Source organism: Euwallacea fornicatus, chromosome 4 (genome assembly GCF_040115645.1).
Source record: "Euwallacea fornicatus isolate EFF26 chromosome 4, ASM4011564v1, whole genome shotgun sequence".
NCBI lineage: Eukaryota > Metazoa > Arthropoda > Insecta > Coleoptera > Curculionidae > Euwallacea > Euwallacea fornicatus.
Genome location: NC_089544.1, coordinates 3,681,382 through 3,699,441, shown reverse-complemented (window position 1 = coordinate 3,699,441; position 18,060 = coordinate 3,681,382). Strand labels below are relative to the sequence as shown.

The window sequence follows — 18,060 nt, the reverse complement described above, 5'->3', positions numbered from 1 at the left end:
CTCGCTAGCTTGGAACGTAGGATTTGATATCTGGGGGAGTAAAAATTAATTTGGAGAAGGGAGATTAGGAAGAGGGGATAATAATGAAAATAGAAAGGAGGGGAAGGAATGAAAAATAACAAAAATATTGCGGAGTGAATTGGATTGAAATAGGAAGAAGTTTAATTATTAATTAATTAAATCATTATCAGGGGAAATAATAATGAATTTTTAGTTATCTAATGAAATTGCTGGAGTTGTGCTGTAAGTACCTATAATAATTATGTTATTCTAAATATTTTTCCCCTACGTAAATTTGTGTGTTTTTTGTTTTATTTTAGTGTAATTATCTTTATTTATTTTTATACTAAACGTGTCTATAGTCCAACGATAATTATATCAATCAATAAACTTAAAAATTAACTATGAAATTAAATTTGTCCTTAATTATTGGGGGTAGTAGCACCTATGCTACTGCCTCCAATAATTCATCCTTCAGCCATTTCGAAAAACTACCAAACATTTTTTAAGGGAAGTCAAGGATTTAATTTAATTGACTGGCTTGAATCCTAATGTGCACTCATAAAACTAAAAAATTTGTTTAGAGCAAGAATGATTCTTGCATCTGAAGGGAAGGGTGATATCAGATCTGTGCAGTTTGCATAAAATTATTTGCCAAATTGTGAGCTATCTTGAACCGTTCCAAATCACCAGTTCTTAAATGCCTACTGTATCAAAACATAAGAATAAGCTTTTATATCTGACTTATTTTTGGACTAATTATGGTTTAAATGATTAAATCACTCATGTGTGTAGATCTGCAAATAAGTGTGCTGTAAATTCTTTGATATCGTTAAGTTTATCTACTATATAGTTTTTCTTTCTTTTTTAATAATTTAAATTAAATATTTTTAATATTTGCATTTTGTATGTATGTATGTATGTATAAAAAAGCAGTCGTAAACAATATTTAATGTTTATTTAACTAAAAATTACTGTTTAAGGCTGTGCAGACATTTAAGCCATTAGCTGTAATGTGGACTAATTGTATTACACCCAGAAGTATTTTTAACAATGGTCATATGGGTGATATAAAATAGTTTCAGTTAGGAACAATTTGATATGAGACAAATAAGGATGTATAAATGGTAAGTAGACTTATTTCTGTAGGAATTAATTTTAATTGAATATTAGGGATAGATAGTATTTATCTTCAGTTGTAATGGATATATAAATTTATCAGTTCTATCGAAACTTGTTATACTGGGTTTATACAACATGTAATATGAGCATAAGATTATGCTAACAGTTATGTTTTGTGATTACAATAAGTCATCCCCTGAAGTTAAAGTAGTTTTTATGTTACATATTCTAAGGAAATGATATGTCCTTTATTGTCATAATTATTAAAATATCTAATAATACTTTTGTACTGTGGTTTTCAAAGGTTCTAGATCTATATTAATCTACTGTATACATCAAAGTTATATATCTCCTGTATTTGGGTGTAAGTATAGGGTAGCATATGAGAGGTGATCCTCTACAGGGTAATCAAATTTAAACTGTTTGGATGGGAGAACCAACCCACTCCTCATCTACTTTCCCAGGTAGTAAGGGAAAACTTTCTCATCGTTCGGTCAACGGCAATCAACGTACGTTAAAGTGTGGCTTTGCGCACTAGTTGGGTAAATAACCATTTGTATCTCTTGCCGTTTTGAAGAAGAAATATAGAATCACCTCTCGTGGGATACCCTGAACGTAAACGTGGATATTACACATCCTTATATCATAATTTCAGGCAATCACTAAACAAACACTGCATCCTAACATTATTATCTGGCCTAGCAATAGGATTCACGGTAGCTTATGTTGCATTATCACAGCAAATCACATTTTCGGACCCTCATAGCAGCTATGAAATGGAGTTTGTAGCAGGCCCAACTATTGATCCAGGTTATTAGTTCAACATAATATTGAAGTCTATATTTATCTATGATCGTCATAATCTCTCTAGGAATACATTCTAAAGATGAAGAATTTCATTTACTGGAAGACAGTTCTGTAGCTGATAAGCTCTATAATGGTGTGAAAGTGCTGTGCTGGATTATGACTGGGCCTAGTAATCACGAGAAAAAGGCGAAACATGTTAAGAATACTTGGGGGAAGAGATGTAATGTATTATTGTTCATGAGTTCAAAAGAAGGTAAATTAATAGTAACAGCACTATTTAATTTTAAAAAGTTTTTCGACAAAAGAAAATTTAAGGTAATATAGAGTTAATGCCGAATAACACGAAAGGTATCTCTACACTTATTTTTTTCAACTATCTTCCAAACAATAATGGCCACTTCCTTTCCACAGTCTGGTTATCTACAGTTTTATCCACAATCTCTCTGCAGTACATTAAATAATACATTTTGCGTGGTACTGTTTGCATGAAAAATTATTATTCAGTTATATTACGAATCGTTTTAGATTTCAAATGCGAAATTACGGTGTTTAAATTTATATGTGAGTATTTTGGGATATTTAAAGTAAAATTATATTGTCGTAGGTAGCAATCTTACAAATGCTATCAATTGAAATATCGTCATACAACAACAATTTAGGTCATTCCCAATTTAATTAAATTTGCAGTTGTATTTTGCCTGTGTGGGTTCATCATGGTTTATTCCATACACCCGTTTATCTAAAATGTTTGAAAATGAAAAGGAACAATACTTAAATTTCACATCCTGTTTGCCTTAAATTATATAAATCGCTGTTCAGTTTTGTTTTATTAGTGTTATTCAATCACCTGAATGTTTTAAAAATCATTAGTTCCAAAGTTACCATTGCAATGTTTGTAAATACATTGACTTATGTACGAAACTTTGATCTAATTTATCAAGATTTTCATTACAATATTGACAGAAAAAGGTTTGAGGACAGGACATTTTTTCAAATAAAAAGAACCCCAACAATTAATAGCCAAAAAACAAGTTAAACCATAAAATATAGCAGATAGTATACAGAGTAACATATCATCAAGGATATATTTCAGGAGGCGATAGTAGTATATTAGTTTGCAAAATAATTAAAAAATGCTAATAAACCCATGGTCAAAAACGTTCAATTTTCAATATGTACCCTGTATATTTATTATAAATACATAAAATTTACTGTTTGCTCGATCGATCCGAGTCTTTTTCTTTAATGCTGTAATGAGGCGCATTTACCTTGATTATCCTTACCTTTTCAAACTTTACCAATAATTTTATATTTCAGATCCATCGTTACCCTCCATAGCTCTCCCCATAAACGAAGGCCGAAAGTATTTATGGGGCAAAACAAAACGGGCCTTCGAATATGTCTATAAGCATTATTTTGATAAAGCTGATTGGTTCCTTAAAGCAGATGATGATACGTAAGTGCTTCTTAGTCAGTGTTTAAGTTTATAATATGTGACAATACAAGGTGGTTGCAACTGCACTCCTGTAAAATGTGTATACTAATCGGTAAACTTACCTGCAAACCTTAAAACTACAATCAGAACCTCCTCTTTTAATTTAAATCACACATCCATCTACCGTCGCTACATCTTAAGTGTGGCACCATTGAAGGGTGTCTTTTTAATTACATCATCATCGTTGGCCTGCCAAAACGTATCTGTAGCCCCCCCCCCCCCTCCATAATCAAAACCTCCTTTCTTAATTAAAACCACTAACTCATCTTACCCCTATCTTCTACTCTCATCCTGAGTATGGCATCACCCAACGTTTTTTTTTTTACTCAGAGCACAACAAACGGTATGTACAGTTTGAGTTAAAAAAGTTATAAAAGAATGAACAAAATTGTATGTTCTAACAAACATTTTTATGTTTTTTGTAGGTATGTGATATTAGAAAATTTAAGATACATGCTGATGCCATATAGTTCGAACCAATCAATATATTTCGGTTGTCGGTTTAAGCCTTATGTAAAACAAGGGTATATGAGCGGTGGGGCTGGTTATGTACTGAGTAAGGAAGCTTTAAAACGATTTGTTGAGGTACATCATCAACTTTCTCTAGAAATCTTTGACGAATATTATTTTTAACATATTTAGGTTGGGCTCAAAAATGCTTCGGGTTGCTCAAAAAGTGACAATGGCGCCGAAGACGTGGAGTTGGGTCGATGTATGGAGGCAGTAAATGTGACAGCAGGGGATTCCAGAGACTCTTTAGGGCGTGGAAGATTTTTCCCCTTCGTTCCTGAACATCATCTAATTCCTGGTCATGTTTCAAAGAGTTTCTGGTATTGGCAGTACATTTATTATGAAAATAAAGAGGTAAGTGAATTCCAAATTTTCTAAAGTTCTAGCAATTTTATCAAGGGGCTAATATTTATGGAAACACAGAAATAAAAGCTATGATACCCGTTTGATATGTAGTTAGTTACTTGGGCACTATTCCTTGTTAACCACACGCAAAACTTGGGTATTTTCCATAAAAATTATCTTTAGGTACAGTTGCCCATATAAGGTCTTTCTCCTAATTAATGATTTAACCAACAAGTTATGAAGTTCTTAGTTTTTCAAGTAAGAACCGTAATGTTTATTTAATCATCAGGAGAAGCTCCACATATTAATCTGCATTGCTATACATTTATGTTCATATAGGGTATGGAATGCTGTTCAGACAATGCAGTATCGTTCCACTACGTGACTCCAAACCAAATGTACGTCCTAGAATATTTAATTTACCATTTAAGGCCTTACGGTATATCATTTCAAGTGAATGTGCCCTCTCAATGGGCAGAGAAAAAAGAATCTCCCTAAACAGTGATAATAGAGTTCAGCCTAGTTGATATTCGTCTTTTTAGCCGTAACTTTTCTCAATTTCGTCGTTTTCGTAAACTTTATCCACGTGAGAAATGTTTCTGCATAGGAACGAAGGAGTCCGGCAGTTTTTTTTGTTAGCTATTATTCTGGGAAAAATATATTAAATGAGGATAAAATATAGTTAAACAGAGATGGAATGTAAATTACAATAAAATCCAAGAGGTCCATGTCGGTCTGGCTTTCTGCAGCATAAGGACTTTCTTGTGCGGGAGGTAACAATTAGGTGGTCATAGATTTATCAGTATTAGATTAGTTACCCCTAACAATTTAAGTAAAAAACTTAAGTTTGTTTGACAATTGTAAATAATCTTTGAAAGTTCACTTTACCTCATTTGAACCTCAGCCGGTAAGTTTACGTGACAATGCTGATTTTTAAAATTAAATTTTTTGAATTAAATGGCGTGGACATTGTTAATAAAATAATTCTAAAATGTCCACTACATTTAATGTCATTACTGTAGAAGCCTCAAGTTTGTTTTATGAGCCATAGTGAGGAAAATATGCCATGCCAAACATTCCAATTTCAACTCAAAAAATTGATCAAACTTCAATGTTGCCAACTTCTGCATATCTTCAGGAACAGTTTGATTTGAAATCATGACTGCTTGAACGTCGAAAAAATGCAAAATCGACTTCAGGAAATGTAATATGTTCTCCAGATGTTGAGAAACTTCTAAATTTCATCGAATTTGGACGCTCCTCTATAAGTGTATATGTCTTTATTATATTTATATGTTATTTCGAATTCAGAGCTTTCACTCCTAGTCATTTTTAGCCAAATGAACATATAAAGATCTTGCCATATAGTAGTGATTAAGGAAACATCACGTTATTGCAAAATTTATCCATACAGCGTTATTCACCCAACCCATTTATTAAAAGTATCTTACCGAGATTTAAAAGTGATACGAATTTGAAAATTTGAAATTAAGTTAACTTCTACGTCTACTATTTTTTTAAATATTTACAAATTCCTGTCACTTTCGGTTTAACCGGAAATAGCTATCAACTTGCTTCTTATAAACGGTACTCCCAGCAAATTATTTTCTTTTTAGGTTCAGTCTAATATTTCATACACATTTTCTGTATAATCTCCTCTACTTAGCCTTCCAAATTACCTACATATCTCCGCAGTTATTAAAGACATAATCTTCATATTTTGCAGAATATCAGTAAAGAGCTTTGAATTTACACTTTTGCTATTTATTTACCTTAGTGTTGCACAGAGTATCCAAAATTGAGTTAACAATCACATTTTTGAACTCGCTGAAGTCTACTTTTTCAATTAGAACATTCTATAAAAAAATAGTACACGTCGAAGTTAACTTACTTTCAAATTTATATCTCTTTTAGATCCTAATAAAGTTAATGAACGGGTTGGATGAACGACCCTATATATATTCGTAACTTTTCATTTTATATACGTCTGTATGTATTTTCATATCCTTGCCAAATAGTCTCTAATATCTCTACAGTACAGTTAAAATCACATTAAAAATTAAGAAGCCCATGGCTTATTTCGGCACATCCCATTTATACTTCTACAAATTATGTGTCTTTTACATGAATAAAACCTTGTCTGACCCTATTTTAGATCATCCAATTGTAAGTTATTATACAAGGTGTTTGGTAGTCGGTAGAAATAACTGAGCGGGATTGCAAAAAATGTCATTCTGAATCGATTTAACGAAATTTAGTAATATATAGAGTGTAACCGTTCTCGAGATATACCATCAGAATAAAATAATAATAGTGTCGTTAAATCAAACGCTATATTAGGAAGAATAAAAATCAATCAAAACATAATAACTGCCAACAAATCTAAAAATTAGTAATATTTATGTTTAAACCGTTGTTTTTAACGCATTTGCGAGCTCTAATTCTAATGTGAGTTCTTGTTATATCAACTCGCATTTCATTTTTAAGGATATCACTCGCTTGAAGAATTCTAGTAATAAGATGAGTTTTATTATAACCTTCCACTTGATACACTAGTTATTTCATACATCCTCACACAAAGAAATCGAGAGGTCTCAAATCGGGAGACCTAGGAGGCCATAAAATGGGACCATTCCTGCCAATCCATCGACCAGCAAACGTTCCATTTAAATATTGTGTTACTTTTCGGTGGTAATGAACATGAGACCCACCATGTTGAAAGATCATATTTCGCCGTACATTCAAGGGTATCTCTTCCAATAACCTCTGTATACTTGAATAATTACATAGAGACAAATGTTATTATTTCTGTTAGATAGACTCTTTAACAAGGAAGTTATATAGTAGTTTGGATTATTAGGGCGCAAATAATTTTTATTCCTTATTTCGATTTTTAAATCAAGTTGTTTTGATCTTAAAGTGATGCTGACGTACAATAAGCTGACTATTTCATGTAGATAATAGTAATTTGAGGGAAATTGTTATGAGATGTGTACTACCAACCTTCATAAAGGCAAAATGTCTAAATTTAATAATGTTGACTGTTTCAATTTATTTGAAAGCATCGAAAATATACTAATTATACTGAACAATTGGAAAATAAAAAATCGTAAATATCTCGAGAACGGTATCTCTTTGTATATAACTAAATTTGGTTAAATTGATTCAGAATAATCTATTTTACAATCCTGCTCAGTTTCCTTTAGCATTTACCAAACACGCTGTATAATTAGTAAAACGCATTGAATTTCCTGTATTGTTTGAATTCTAAAACATTAAAAAATCTGTTAAATATTTTTGAAATTTGATAATCCACGAAAAGGTTAATAATTAGATCCAATCTATTACTACTGTATTATAGACTGATTTCCATACATACAGTGCCTTCGATTTCAAAGTAGCTGTTTTAACTTCGTCTTTTTGTAAAGAAATTTAGATAAACATTGTTTAATGAAACACTTATGGGACACCCTGTATATTAAAAATATATTGAGATATGGAAAAATGGAATATTGGTGGAGAATACATTTCGTATAATGGGAATTGCATCTTTCATTTTCCCGTCAAGCTACCTTACGATAATAGATTTCTTCGCGAAAAGGTATAATGAAGGCGGCGATTTTTGAAATGAAAGTACCGTATGTATTTTCTTTAAGTTAATTAATTAATTACTGTGAATATTAAGTTTATGCTAGTCATCAAATTGGAGACATAGTTGTCAACCCTATAGGCGATGTTTAGGCAGAAGAACTATGATAGTAACCAAAGACAAAACTTCGCGTATTAAACAACATGAACCGAATGATATTAAAAAAAAAATAAGTTCTCGTACTCCAGGCTTGTTTACTAATTTGTGTAAAATATTCTTTAATTTCTCTATAATTTAGGTTGTTTTATGTGGTTTGGAAATATATATATATTTTTTATTTAATTGAGAAGCAGATGATCTTGGAAATAGGATTTGAGGGAAATAAAACAGGAGAGAAGATTTCGTAATTCATCGCTTTGCAATTAAACAAAAAAATTGTAAACAGAGGTACATAATTATTAAAAATCATTATATGTTTGTCTCATTCATGTTTATTGAAAGCAATCTATTATTTTAAGACAATAAAAGTCTAGTACGGGTTTGGTTTAATTTTCTACGTCCCCTAATTTGTTTATTGTTTCCGAATACTGCGTTACAACTGGGAATCAATAAATTCGTTGTCAGAAAACACCGTGGTCAATGTTGCGTATTTTTAGGGGAAATTGAAAAAATGATAAATCAGGTTCCTTTTTATGGCAATGTGTTATAGTATTAACGCAATAAAGGACTAATTGGAATTTGTATATTTTTATTTCGTTTTCACCCTAGTCTATTGATTTGTACATCGACTTAAAGGATGTGAATAAGTTAGAATTGAAAAATAAGCAGCAACGATCCACGCTATCCAACTTGGGTCGACTTCGCTTAAATATTTTCTCGACAAAATTGACTAGAGTTCGAAGAAAACTTTAGGAATGCCTCTTTAATAGTTCCGCAACATATTTACATTATGCTGACTCAGCAGCGAGACGGACCAATTATTTACAAATATTTACAGTGGTAGATACAGCTGATTAGTGAATAAGAAAAGCATTTTTTTTTCAATTACTTAGTATTATTCTATACCTTCAACACTGCACTCTTGGTACAATAGTTGAAAGATTTAACCTTCCATAAAAGTAAAAAACTATGCCTATGCTTGAGTAGACAATTTCATGGTAATACGTTCAGGCGTTATTCCACATTTAAACATTCTAGTTAGATTTGTTTTTGGAAAATATGAAAATAAGCTATAGTTAATGTTTATAATTTAACACGAGCACTTCTTTAATAGTGATAAATACCATAAATTATTGTGTCAAGAGGAAATAAACGACTAGTTCTTTTTATCTATTCATAACCTTTTATCAAATTAACAGCAAATGCTAAGAAATTGAATGCAGAACATTTGTCTGAGGTTAAAATAATCTGCGTTTATAAAAAGTGATAATTTCCAGTTTCAAAAAAACTTTCACAATTAATGTGGAAAAATTTCTCAATAAAATAGAAGACTTACTAATGAAGTCGTACATATAAAGTATTCTAAATTCGATTATTAAATATCTTAATATAGTAATAAATTGGACAAAATAATTAAATTTCGGAATTACAGACTTAATCGGAACAATTCTCTTTATTAAAAATGTGTTCCCTACTTTTGAGGAGGACCGTTCAAATTTTCTTTTACCTTTTTTGAAGAATAATGGCTCACACACACAAGAAATAAATCATTTATCTATCGATTTCTAGGAATTAAATTCATCTATTTGCTAAATGTGTCGATATAACCCAAATCGCGTTAAATAAATACATAAGTATATTGCGATTTACTATGAATGTTTTTTTTAGCACGTTATGGCGAGGATATAGCGAATGCAGACTTTCTCACCAACTCGCACTCAATGTGGCAATTTAATTGACCTTTGCGACTGTATTACGCGGTTCCATCATATGTTAGAGAAACACACATTGCTTTTGTCTGCCATATTGAAGTCCTGCAATTTCAAATAATAATTGATTATATCTATCGGTGTCCCCTGTAGTCTCCTGTACAGTATGAAATAAATATTACTTACTTGTCGATAATTGCTCAAGGAATATATTGATTGTTTGAATGTGGAACAATTGCAGTTTTCAAACAATATTACATACCAATTTTTTGCAAGATATGTCAAAACGACACTAAGCGGCTATTATCACAATATACACTAAACGCTGGGGACAAACAAATGTGACGTCTCACTCATTTGTGATGACTCTCCTTTAAAAAATAAGTCGAGGAATGTTGTCTTAATGCTACTTGATTCCCCGTTATCAAGTAGAACAATCCCTTTTGTCACTTACATTAGGTGGATACCAAAAAGGAAATATGTCTAATTTATAACGAATGTGAGTTAAACTTGTGTTCACGACATTATATACAGATCAGACAAGACCTTTCTATCATTAAAATCACGAAATAGAAATAAATATAATATATAGCGATGGACAAAGAGTGACACAAGGTTAAACCTCGTATTATTGGTTAAGTTTTACGCTAGGACGCCTCGTTAAACAGACACATAGTGTTGTTGCATTTTATTTCTTTATATCTTTAAAACCAGACAATCATATATGTACTTTGAAATTTATCACATCAATTCAGCCAAACATGTTCCCATGTCTAAAGCCTTTTCGCAAAATTTATGCGGACCAGTGGTGGAAATGCACTAGAATAGTGTTGTGCCACTGTTTTATTGCCACAGTTATGTCATTAAAAAAAAAAATCATTTCTATAGCAATTATCCTCGTCTGTCGCAGTTTTGAATTTCGCCACAGGGAAGTTTCGAAATCTGTCTTAGCCATACATTGACGAAGTAATGTAGAGTTAACAAAGCTGAAACTCTGATTTTGTTTAACAATGGTTCTGAAAACACACGGCACCCGAGCACATAGAATACATATCCAGCTGGCAACAGCTTTGACATATGGCAAATTTCAAATTATTACACTCTGTTTTAAAAATATAAAAAAATACTTATATAAAAATATAAAAATATTTTTTCAAGTTAGTCACCCTTTATCTTTTAATGAGGATTCTGAGCAAAACAAATTAGATGAAACACCCTTTTAACGAAGGATACAGGATTTTTAATTTAGGTCGTAATTTATGAATCATCCTGTGTATTGTGCTCAGTGTTTCTTTTAAATTTTAACAATAGATTTTTTTTTACATTTCTTTAAAAAGCGGCCTCGGAAATATGTTTTATATACAGTAATGCTATCCATATTTACTACGGTTCCCGTTTAAAGTATCCACCATGTAAAACTTGCCTTGATCTAATATTTACAACGATGGGACCGAACCTATAAACGGGGGCACTTCAAAATCAACAACCTATATGCTAATTTAGAATACGGATTCAGCAGATCTGCTCAAATGTACTGGGTGCGAAGGACTTCTCTCCAATTTCTTTTTCGGTAACTTTCCTAAAATATCGGATAATTTTTGGAAATCCGGCCGTTTCTCTTCTCTGAACTGCCAACAGAGCATGAGAATATCCTGAAAGGTAGCAATATAATAGTTTTGCCTCGTTTAGAGGAATATTATTAATAGTCTCTCAACTTCAACGAACAGCTAACTTCCATGAAATAGAGAACAGAAAGTTTAATAGTAAAATTGAGAGCACATTAATAATTTGAATTTACGAGGTATTTCGATTTTGCCACAGACGAGTATCCGTAGCACCAAACTCCTTTCCTAAATATTAATAAAATAAAATGCACTCTTACTTTTACTTCCGCAGACGCTTGTAGGTTAGCAAGAGGCTGTTTAATTCCCCTACCTACTTGCCAAATTACGGCTTCTGGCAATTGATTTTTAAAGGGCCATTCTCCGCATAATAATTCATACCATACCGTACTGAAAATCATAATTGTCAAGAGTTTCAACCTAATAAATTCCACATTAATCTTACCCAAAAGCGTACACGTCTGATGACCTACTAAATGGTAATTCCTTTTCGTGAAATCGATGCGCATCCAACGCACGCATCATTTCAGGAGCTAAGTAACACAGCCATCCAGGAGGAATGCTTAAGCTTTCGATCCTATGTTAAAACATGATGAATTTTTATCATTTTTCCTTGTCGACTGTAAATAAATTACCTATGACCAAAGCATAGTTTCGTTACACTAAAAAGACCGAAGTCTGTTATCACAACTTTTCCATTTTCTAAAAATATATTTTTTGTTTTGAGGTCCTTGTGAACTATTCCTTTCGCATGCAAGTACCCCATGCCCTGCAAAGAAAAATTGATAAATATTAAATATATTATATATAAGTGCAGTTGAAAAAATTGTCATGCTTGAATGATATTGAATTATGAACGAAATGGTATATTAACTCTGTTAGTAAAGCGTAAGGAATAGTAATACATTTTTGGACCTATACGTCCCCATAAACTAAAATATAACTTAATCAACCAAAATAATAAAAATTACTATGAAGTTTTTACGTTCAGTGCGCAAGACTTTATTATTAAACACTAACTAACCTGACAAATTTGCTGGGCCATCGTCGTCGTCCTGTTAATATTGAACTTATCTTTCCTCAAATGAATGTGAGTATACAATGTATTTCCTTTGCTAAAACTCGTAACGATGGCTAATTTGGGAGGTTTCATGCAGGCCCCCATAAAAAGTATCAAATTCTCATGTCGGGTCTTGCGAAAAATTGCCACCTCCATTTTAAATTGCTCTAAAGTTTTATCATCTTTGACGTTTAAATGTTTAATCGCCACATCTCCATGCCAAAACCCTCGATACACTGTTCCAAACCGACCGGTTCCTACTTCTTTGAAAAACTTCAACTCATCATAGGGTATATCCCATTCTTTTAAGGAGAGCTGCAGGTTATACTTAATAAGCTACATTTCTAATTTAAATAAAACACCGATAATAACGTACACTATTTTGCCTAGCCATATGGGCATCAGTCAGGGTATCCGTGTCGGAAACTTGGCTGTCCTGAGAGTCTAAACGCACAGGAGTTCGGACCGAGTCCGAACTTGTGCTGTTGGAGGCTTGGGATACGGTTTTATCGCTCTCTCTGGACAGTTGACTACTTACTAGTTTGTGACGAGGGGAAGAAAGTGCAGGCAAAGGATGAGTTTCGAGGGTAACTTCTTTAATCGGTTCGGAATGCATAATATCTATAAAATAGGTTTGTCGTTTAGTTTCTTGTACGCAATAAAATATAAAATAGTTTATACTATACCTATATAACAAGTAGAAGACTTAGAAAATAAAGTCTACTAAAACTAATAAAAGTGAGTCGAAAAAATAAGTTAATTGCCTCACTAGTTTAAAATATGGAAAACTCTAGTATTTTACTTGGTCACAATACAATGACTTTAAAGAATGTAGGAGCAACAAAATATCTAGACTTACCAGGAAAATGAAATTGCTTTTGACTTCCATGAGGCGTAGTCGAATTGTGCACAGCCGGACTTGACGGTGTAGAACTATTACAACTTGATGTATTTGAACTACTATCAGGCGGCTGTGGAGGTTACACAGAGAATCAATATCAACCCAAAGTAACAATTATTTATTTCACAAGGTGACGAAGTACCTAATTTATTATCACAATGCTAGTCATAATCGAACTGCCAAAAGGCAGGTAAATTTGTGTTCTCGTCCAGTGAAATATGTTATTTTTAAACATAAAAGAGGCAAGGCTACTTACTTGAACACCACCTGTATTATTAAAGGCCGTCGAAGGATGAGATCCTTTTCTGTGTCCCACACGATTTAGTGAGGTCACAATACTGTTTCTTTTCTTTTGGCCACTGTTTGGAGAGTAGCTAATAGATCCTATAAGACACGAGTCATGTAACATTAGTGTCTTTCTTTATCTCAAAAGGGGGACATACAAATGGGGCATACCAAAATCCTACCTTGAGTGCCTTCAAAATTCTGAATAAATGCTGTCAAATACCCGGGAGGTAAACCACACGACGGTGGAACTTTTTCCTGACACTCTCGGTGACAGACGTACTTGCACTCACTGCACTTAAGAGCTTTGCCAAAAATCCTCTGTCCACACATGCCACAGAAACCGTTGAGTTTAAACTTTTTGGTAAATCTATGCGCAATTTGATGCGCCATTCCCACCTTGATAGGTGGGGTTTGGGGAGACTTCGGTACTTGAAGTCGCATTGCTGTCGAAAAATAGGTTTTTGTATATTTTACGACGCTTATTTATGGTACTTAAAAACCTATTATTGGTCATATACAGTGCGGAAATGTTAGTGTGAAAAAGTCTAGTTAATTAACTGATTGAGTGACCATAAAGTATTTTACCAGTAAAAATTTTTAATTTTTTGAAAATTTGACTTATACTAGGTCTCCCCAGTTTCCAGATTTTATTTGTATAGGGTGTATGAAGGTCTATATATACTGTTCTCACACTCTTACTGAAACTTACATTTATAACTTGAATCGTCGCTGTCATTTCCAATAGAATTATAAGGAGGAGATTTAATGGGACTAGCAAACACAGGACTGGTAAAACCCATGGTTTCAGGACCAGGTTCAGTAGGTAGTCTTCCTCGACGAACCGAATTTCTGGTTTCACTGTGTGAATAAAATAAAATATATTAAATGAGCACTAAAGTTTTAATTCTAGTTTTTGTCTAATAACTTCCTGAACTTTGAAATCTTTGTCCAATTTATAAACATGTTTAACTCTTAAATTTCTTTCAACATGAATTTAGAGCAATCTATGAAAATGAAAAGTAAAGCATTAAATATTTATATTTATTTGATTTGACTCAATGGCCATTTTTACATTGATTTCTGAGTGCTAATAAATTAGAATAAAAATCGTATTTTCCTTTTTGTATCTTTTATCTCCTATAAAAATAAAATAATCACAGCAGGGCTATTTACAAACTTGTTTAAACACAAACAGATAATGAAAATAAAACCTTTTTCAAACTTACTTGATATTATCCAAATCACCATTATTCTTGCTTTTTGTATCTGCAAGCTGAGACTCATGTGACTTACTTTTTGTCAATGGGAATGTATCGGTCAACAAAGCTGTCGAATTGTTAATTAGCTGTTTTCTTTTGGCTGGAGGTGTTGTAGGAAACTTTTTCTCTGTCAAAGACATTTTTTGCAAACAAATTATTACACATGTCACCTGTTACAGCAATTGATTTTACCTTTCCCTCTTTCTTTGGGTGGACTAAAAACATTTGAAGTGTTATAACCTGGAGGAGTAAGAGGTGGGCCAACCAAAACCATACTGCTAGCATTTAAAGAATTGATACTGGATACAGACGGACTAGCTGCGATAGTAGCACTGGCTTTGTGATTGTTGTTAAAGAGGTTTTCTTCTGATGGAACTGAAGCTCGAGTGGCACGTGATCTAGTTGCTCTTGGAGAGAGGCCATGTTTTATTTTTACATAATTCCTATCCCAAGAGTCCCATGATAAATTAGTGTCTTGGGTTTCTTGACTTGTTTGATCTCCTCTTTTCAGGATATCTGTAACACCCATAATGTTTCAAACCTGAAGTTAATATATATGAAAAATGGAGTACCTGTGTATTTCTTTAAGTTATGCAAAGCCCTGAAGAGTCTGCACAACTCTTCAGGACCAGCATTTTTATCAGTTAATAAGGTTTTCAATTCATGTTCAGTTTTTTCTTGCAGTTCCTCCACCTATACGAATATAAATCTTATTTATTTCAGCATAATCTAACATACTGACTATTCTTACTGATGATATTTTTTGGCAAATTGCAGTAATAGAGCTTGTTTCTAAACCAACAATTTGGAGCCACTGCTTAAGATCTGGCATGCAGATTCCAATGCCGTTTTTCAACTTAGATTTTGCCACTAATTGTTGTGAAAAGAGTTTTATCAATTTCCCCTAAAAAAAAAATGTTTAGGAACAAGTAATATTTGTAAAGATATGAAAATATGATTTTTTAATATTAGTTTAGTTCAGAAGTGACTAGGTAATTTGAGAATACCTTTATATGTCATTAAAACTTGTGAAGTGTAAGAAGATTATCAAGGTGCTTAAGTAGGAGACAGGATATAAACTTTAGGCTATAATCTAAGATATAACAAAATATTTTAATAAGTAAACCAAACAATTCTACTATTAAATTTGATTAATACAGGAACATTCTGTGTTAAATAATTTCATTTTTATAATATTTTCCAGACATAAGGGAAAGGATTAAATTAATGAATGAATGCTCAAATGGACATGACTGAAGTCTAATTTTTCTTAATGCCTTATTATCAAAAAAGCCTAAACTTTTGTTCCCCAACATACAGTTTTGAAAGCACCTTTAGAAGCACCATTTGCTGCTTAGTTTGAAATATGAAAGTCAGATGAATTATTTGTTTTATAAAACTGCAGGTTGAATTGTGTATTAACCATTTGCAGAGTAGTACAAAATCCTGTAAAATATAAAGATATGGGGCTAGTGACATATTTTTAGTGCTTTAAAGACCCTCTACATCCTATTACTTCTTAATTCAAATATTCCATGGTCTAATTTTGATTGAGCTTAACACTGCCTCACTTTGTAACTAGAAGTAACTCATCTCAAAGGGAGAAAGTTGGCTCAATGTCAAGGGCATTAACAATTTCAACAGGGAAGACAATTAAAGCTATAGAGACCCAATACAAAATAAATGTTTATTAAAATATTAGATACCTCTAAAGTTCTTATTTCCTGACGAGTTAATTCGGCACTTGTAGCGCATTGTGTCCTGAGCCCCACTAAAGTGGTAGCTGATACATCTATCACTGATTGCAATATATCGAGCTCTTTCCTTAGGTTTTCTTCACCGGTATCATTAGCCATCACATGTATCACAGTTTGTTGTAACTCTATATTTACAATAGTTACATATAGGGCCTATTTTATTTACATATCACCAAAAGTTTAATGATTTTTCAAACAGCTTCTGTGTGTTGATTTTGATGGTTTTTGTTAATATTTTAGGTTGTCAAACGCCATATTCGATTTGACTGATTATACTTCAAAGGTGTAAGAACCTATTTATCCTGCTCTATTACCTTGTATTAAAAAAGGACAACAAGCGATTATCTAACTTTTAAAATTAATACGGAATCTATTTAATGTCAAATGTTTCGCTACCTCTTGCGATGTTGCCGTCATTACCACTTTTGAATGTATATATTGGACTTTACAATAAAGGATTAAGGACATATGATATTGGGTGTCCACCCCTGGTTGGGCATAAATGACAGGATTGAAGAATAGTGAGCATGAGAAGCATGGATAAATTTATATATTTATATTGCTCTTTATTGACAGATATGTTGACTTCCCTAAGTGGGTTGTACTATTGTCAAAGGGTATTCGAGAAAAGCCAAAAAAAAAAATGTTGAAGGTGGTTGCGTATCGTCCCAGCGTCAAATCACAATTCTAATTAAACCATTCTACGGAAGTGGAAAAGTACCAACATCAAATGATGATTAAAAAAATATCGCGCAAAATAATGTAAAAAATAAGAGCACTGCATGTTTGCCACAATTTAGCCAACACTAATCTCTAATGGCTTCTAACATATCGGCGGCAATCCTCAATTTGGATCATCCTATATATTACTTTAATAATAATTTAAAATAGTTGTTTACCATTTTTTTTTAATATATTTTTTTGCGGATTAAAGTGCACATACCGTCAGTGTAACTTTGGGATTTCAATATAATTTTAACTCATTTCTAGTGTTTATTATGCGGTCACTTAAATATTGTTCTATTTTTCAGATCTTGACAATTTCAAAAAAACAAATTTCAAAACATTCTTCCCGCATTCCTGCGAAAGCATTCGGAATGTAGCCAATCTCAAAGCAGCTTCTAAACGCGTTCGATCCGACATGAAAGATGTAGGATCAACCGTAGTCTATCCTGTAGCTTTCATGATTTACGAGACAACCCTACACCCTGCATGCAAATGACCTAGCTATCAGTATTTTTTTATTTGTTTATACAGCGCTACTCATTAGTGCGTTAAAACGGAAACAAATGTTACGTAATGTCCGGTATAAGATATTACGAGAAGTAAAGATGTGTTTTCTAATAAGACTACAACTGTATTCTAGTCAAAATAGTGAACAATTTGAAAACTTATTGTGAATACCTCGTTAGCATAAAAATAAAATTACTTCCCGTA

General features: G+C 32.5%; 2 protein-coding genes across 3 annotated transcripts; one reads left to right on the top strand and one right to left on the bottom strand.

Annotated features, from left to right (window-relative positions):
- The first annotated feature begins 94 nt into the window (after window positions 1-94).
- On the top strand, window positions 95-8,605 carry C1GalTA (Glycoprotein-N-acetylgalactosamine 3-beta-galactosyltransferase 1). 2 transcript variants are annotated; one of them, XM_066303184.1, is made up of 9 exons: window positions 95-243; window positions 984-1,127; window positions 1,778-1,932; window positions 1,994-2,182; window positions 3,247-3,385; window positions 3,850-4,009; window positions 4,067-4,288; window positions 4,619-4,677; window positions 4,734-8,605. In XM_066303184.1, the coding sequence occupies exons 2-9, from the start codon at window positions 1,102-1,104 to the stop codon at window positions 4,804-4,806; spliced, it is 1,023 nt and encodes a 340-aa protein (XP_066159281.1). In that variant the 5' UTR covers window positions 95-243; window positions 984-1,101; the 3' UTR covers window positions 4,807-8,605. The 2 variants fall into 2 exon arrangements, with proteins under 2 accessions (XP_066159281.1, XP_066159280.1); XM_066303183.1 differs by having other exon boundaries at window positions 96-243; window positions 4,619-8,605.
- On the bottom strand, window positions 8,600-16,888 carry ksr (kinase suppressor of ras). The gene is made up of 15 exons (XM_066303173.1): window positions 16,573-16,888; window positions 15,618-15,770; window positions 15,439-15,559; window positions 15,059-15,382; window positions 14,834-14,993; window positions 14,317-14,465; window positions 13,787-14,050; window positions 13,576-13,703; window positions 13,278-13,389; window positions 12,795-13,039; window positions 12,383-12,733; window positions 11,994-12,127; window positions 11,804-11,935; window positions 11,619-11,748; window positions 8,600-11,388 (listed from the first exon to the last, which is right to left on the bottom strand). Exons 1-15 carry the CDS (start codon window positions 16,720-16,722, stop codon window positions 11,236-11,238), a joined length of 2,706 nt encoding a protein of 901 aa, XP_066159270.1. The 5' UTR covers window positions 16,723-16,888; the 3' UTR covers window positions 8,600-11,235.
- Between the last annotated feature and the right edge of the window lie 1,172 nt (window positions 16,889-18,060).

Coding starts and splice junctions, on each gene's coding strand:
- C1GalTA (XM_066303183.1), top strand. CDS start 1,102: ATGAGACAAATAAGGATGTATAAATG. Junction 1,933..1,993: donor AGGCCCAACTATTGATCCAG/GTTATTAGTTCA, acceptor TAATCTCTCTAG/GAATACATTCTAAAGATGAA. Junction 4,289..4,618: donor TTTATTATGAAAATAAAGAG/GTAAGTGAATTC, acceptor ATGTTCATATAG/GGTATGGAATGCTGTTCAGA.
- ksr (XM_066303173.1), bottom strand. CDS start 16,722: ATGGCTAATGATACCGGTGAAGAAAACCTAAGGAAAGAGCTCGATATA. Junction 13,704..13,786: donor GAATTTTGAAGGCACTCAAG/GTAGGATTTTGG, acceptor CGTGTCTTATAG/GATCTATTAGCTACTCTCCA. Junction 11,749..11,803: donor TCAGACGTGTACGCTTTTGG/GTAAGATTAATG, acceptor TATGATTTTCAG/TACGGTATGGTATGAATTAT.